General features: G+C 40.8%; 2 protein-coding genes across 2 annotated transcripts in view; both read right to left on the bottom strand.

The window, feature by feature from the left end:
• LOC118415237 (probable peptide/nitrate transporter At3g43790) overlaps window positions 1–1,836 on the bottom strand; it is a 54,387-nt gene extending 52,551 nt beyond the window's left edge. The window contains exon 1 of the mRNA XM_035819669.1: window positions 1,611–1,836. Within this exon, the coding sequence (XP_035675562.1) occupies window positions 1,611–1,634 (24 nt within the window). The 5' untranslated portion in view covers window positions 1,635–1,836. The remainder of the gene's footprint in view (window positions 1–1,610) is intronic.
• Window positions 1,837–4,017: 2,181 nt separating this feature from the next.
• Window positions 4,018–4,638, bottom strand: part of LOC118415239 (probable peptide/nitrate transporter At3g43790) — a gene marked incomplete in the record, with an annotated part of 10,777 nt that continues 10,156 nt past the window's right edge. Inside the window, 1 exon segment of the mRNA XM_035819676.1 lies at window positions 4,018–4,607.

Below are 4,638 nucleotides of genomic sequence, written 5' to 3'. Positions count from 1 at the left end.
AAAGACTTATACTGATCTACACTAAACATTACTGCGTAGGTTGAGTCTAAATTCTTATTGCACTTTTTATACCTTCAAGTCCCCAAATAGAAATTATGTGCTGAGTGCATGGTGACTTGTCCTGAGCTTGGCCATGCAGAGTTGTCTGAGAATCAATCAAGTGTAGTATCTTGAACGAATCTGTTAAATCTGGTGGTAATACAAAAATATGCTATTGTTGTTGATGTCCCCTATTTCCTCTGCTATACTTTGGCTCAACGTGTTGTGGTTTCGATGTGATGTGTAAAGAGAGCTGTCGTCCTTGTCCTTGATCAGGCCGTCTCTCGACTACATTGCCACAAAAACAAGGAGCCAAACAGCTGACGTCACCTGACCTGGTAAGCGGCCCTACCAGTTTCCCGCGACCAGACCTGTTCACTCACAAATGACTCTCGTCCTCCGCAGCTTATCAACATGTAAATGTTTTATGGCTATTTCAAAGATTGCCAATGACATTATCTAGAATAATAAGTAGAGAGCAAGATTTGATTTGATGTTGAATACTGACATTAATGGGTGTTTTACTCTTTGTTTCACTATCATTTTGTTGTTCGGTAAGCGCCTTGCTATTTTCTGCGGAGTGATATATCCTATGTTGGCGTGATTCGGCTCCAGAGAGTTGTCTGTTCTGTTGCCTGCTAGTAGCAAAAAGTATGATTCGCAACTAATCACGCCAATTAAGTAGGAATGATAATTATCCTACTAATCTCGGCGTGGTTGGCCCTAGAGAGTTGAGTGTAGTGCCACTATCTTAGTCATCCGCCTAGAAACGTGATCGAACGAGGTATTTGTCACCGAAAAGGCTCGAACAGGGAACGTGGAAAATGAAACTTGACAACTCTGGATAATACAGAAAACATTATCAGTTTAATATTTTGGTGAAAAAAGGAGTAGTCTCGGGCATCCCTTGGGTAGGACGTTGAAAGGAGGTACTGGTTTGAGGATAACCACGCCTCAACCATGTTAAAAGAGCCCACAACACTAGGAAAAGGGTTGGGATCGCCGAGTTGACCAATGCAACAGTTGCGGGGGGATCTAAGGTCTTTAAAAGGTTTACTTAAAATCGCGCAAACGTGACTGTGTTAGCACAAATATTATTAAGGTTTACTTAAAATCGCGCAAACGTGACTGTGTTAGCACAAATATTATTTCAAAACCCTCTTGGTGATTTGGAACGGGCTCTACTGCTGATTAACAGAAAGGAGGCCTTTAAATCTTCCCCAGGGTCGTACAAGACTGATTTATCATCTATGAGTTTCTCCTCCACCCTTGGTTTGTTGATGGAATCAGGGAGTATCAGGGTCAGACACAGGATGATGACGTCAATCAACACTGCCGGGTAAAAGGCCAGGTGGAAGTTCAACGGCCAGAGCAGACCTTAATAATGGAAAAATAAGTCCTGTCAGTAGCAGACAATGAAAGAAGGAAAATCACATGTTTGCTTCTTTTGTCATCCTCCAGTGAGTGCCGAGCTGTCTTACAATCAAGTGTAAAAGTTTGAATGAATCCGCCGCGTCTGGTGGTAATACAAAATTATGCCATTGTTGTTGATGTCCGCTATTTCCTCCTACCTGTTTCAGAGGAAAGCTGGGCATGACTGCCAGTACGGTGGTCACCTCGGCAAAAAAAGATGTTCTAATAAGATGTTCATGGACTACTTTGTTGTTGAAGCGATCACCCGGATTCCCATCCAACCTGGCACGTCATCAGAGCTGACGTCCTTGTCTTTGATCAGACTGTCCCTTGACCGACATTGCAACCCAAACTATGTGACCAAACAGCTTGCTTCACCATGGTAATGGGGATTGCCGATGTTGGGACGGGGTTACCGTCGGGGCGGCGACCACTCGGACCTGTTTTACTACTCACAAATAACTGTCGTCCTCCGCAGCTTATCAATATGTAAATGTTTTCTAGCTATTCTCTTGCAAAGATTGCCAATGACATTATCTAAGATGAATAGAAAGCAAGCATTAAATGTAGAATAGTGGCACGAATGAGCGATATTTCCTTTTTTCATTTTATTTAATGTCGTTCGTTCGGTAAGCGCCTTGCTATTTTCTGTGGAATGATATGTCCTACTTATGTTGGCGTGATTGGCTCCAGAGAGTTGTCTGTAGTGTTGCCTGCTAGTACTCCTTTATTCCTTTATTCCGATACCCTTTAGCCCTATTTATGGCTAGTCTACCAGGGTTCATATGAAACAATGAAACATACATAAACAAACGCAAATATATACACAAACATACATGTATATATACAAACAGGTAATAATAGATACACAATCATTAAAAAAACTATTGGCTTGAGAAGATTTGATACATTGCCTTTTTAAAGCGTGAGATGTTGGACAGGGATTTTATGTATGGTGGTAGGTCATTCCAAAGACTGATGGCACGGTAGAGAAAAGTTCGCTTTTTTTAGTTTGTTTTTGGCTTAGGGAGTTTAAAACTGAAGGAGTTGGATAATCTAGTTGAATATGTGTGGGTAGAATGGACAGGGACGATGGAGCTGTAAATGTTATGGGGCTCCTTACTGACAAGTATTCTGAAAAATATAGTCAATGTGCTGATGGCGAATCTTTCTCGTACCATGGGCCAACCCAAATCTGAATGCATTTGCTTAACATGTGTTTCTAGTGGACATTTAAGCACCAATCTACAGGCTCTGTTCTGTACAAACTGGAGCTTTCGAGCATTTGATTCAGACATGTTCGCTAGAACTGGGAGACAGTACTGTGCTACTGATAATACAAGTGCGCATAAAACAACCTTGCAGACTTCATAAGACATGGCCCATGCGTGCCTTCTCACAAGGGCGATATTCCTTGATTGTTTGGCAACAACATGATTGATGTACAAATCCCATGTAAGTGACTGATCCATGTGCAGCCCCAACAAAACCGTCTCTTTCACCTGTTCAATACTTCTATTTCCAATAACCAAATTCAGTGAGGTTGAAGGTAGAAGAGCCAGTTTTCGAGGAGATTCAAAAAGCATGCACTTAGTCTTAAGGACATTCATCACAAGTTTGTTGTTCTTTACCCATTCTACAATCTTATTGAGGTCAGGCTGTAAGACAGCATCAATCTCAGCAATGGACTTAGCGGCTTTGTACATACTTGTATCATCTGCACACATTTCAGTTGTGCTATTTGAAACTGACAAAGGTAAATCATTAGTGAAAAGTGTGAAAATAAGAGGGCCTAAACAACTTCCTTGGGGAACGCCACATTCAAGTACAGATGGTTCCGAAAAGTGCCCGTTAAAATACACTACCTGCGTTCTGGCATGAAGATAACTTCTCATCCTTGGAAGAAAAAGGGCCTGAACTGAAACCATAGGATTGTAATTTTGCCAATAAGAGCTCATAGTCAACTAAATCGAATGCGGCACTGAAGTCGATGAAGTCGATATAAACAACCCCTACCATTTCGCCTTTATCCATAGTGGTATGATCCGAGGGCGTTGCCTTCAGAAATATTGGCGCTTTTTTATTGCTTTCAAGTCGAACAATAGCAAAGGTGCTATAAAATTGTGACAAAAAGTATGATGCGTGCAATACAGAAAACCCACTAGAGCTAATCACGCCAATTAAGTAGGGATGATGATTAAGTATTTCCCAAAAAGACCTATTGTTTTTGTCCACATTCTCTCAGAAAATGTTTCCAGCTTTATGATTGGCCAACAGTCTGCCTTTCTCGGGGACACGTCACAGGTGAACCTATCAGCAAAACGCTTGCTCAAACCGGTATCCAATGAAAACGCAGATGACAAACCGCCCTGTGCAACCGAATGTAATATAAGGGCGATTTTTTTACCATTTTTACAATAAGGTAAAAAAATCGCTCTTATGTAAAGTAAAGTTTCATAGCTTTTGCTAGCGTTCTTTGTCCCACAAATGTCCCATAAATTTCCCACAAAGAGACACAAGTGTCCAGCGGTGAAATCTAAAAATATAAGGAGCAGACAAAGGAGGCTGGATCACACGTACTTTTATTAAGGCAATAATTTTGAAAATGACGCAAATATTTTGGAACATGTTCCAACAGTGGAAATGTTTGGAAATTGTTCTAAATAGAGAGGTGTTTGTATAGTTAATTTCACAATATTTCTAATACATATAGATAAAATGAAACATGTTCAAACTTCCATTTTTAGATGTTTGAACAACTTGGAACTATTGTGAGGGAACTTTGACTTAAAATAAAAGAGAAAGTACGCCTGCCGAGCTGACCAATACACTAGTTGCAGGAGGATCTAAGGTCTTAGGTTTACTTAAAATCGTGCGACTTATCACAAATATTATTTCAAAACCCTCTTGGTGATTTGGAACGAGCTCTACTGCTGATTTGGTCAGAAGTTAACTGAAAGGAGGCCTTTAAATCTTCCTTAGGGTTGTACACGACTGATTTATCATCCGAGAGTTTCTCCTCTGCATCCTCTCTGATGTCCTCCACCCTTGGTTTGTTGATGGAATCAGGGAGTATCAGGGTCAGGCACAGGATGATGACGTATATCAACACTACCAGGTAAAAGGCCAGGGGAAGTTCAACGGCCAGGGCAGACCTTGGGTAATAGAAAAATAAATTAATAATAT

Source organism: Branchiostoma floridae, chromosome 5 (assembly GCF_000003815.2).
Source record: "Branchiostoma floridae strain S238N-H82 chromosome 5, Bfl_VNyyK, whole genome shotgun sequence".
Taxonomy (NCBI): Eukaryota; Metazoa; Chordata; class Leptocardii; order Amphioxiformes; family Branchiostomatidae; genus Branchiostoma; species Branchiostoma floridae.
Note: the sequence above shows the minus strand (reverse complement) of the source record. Positions and strands in the feature narration are given on the sequence as shown.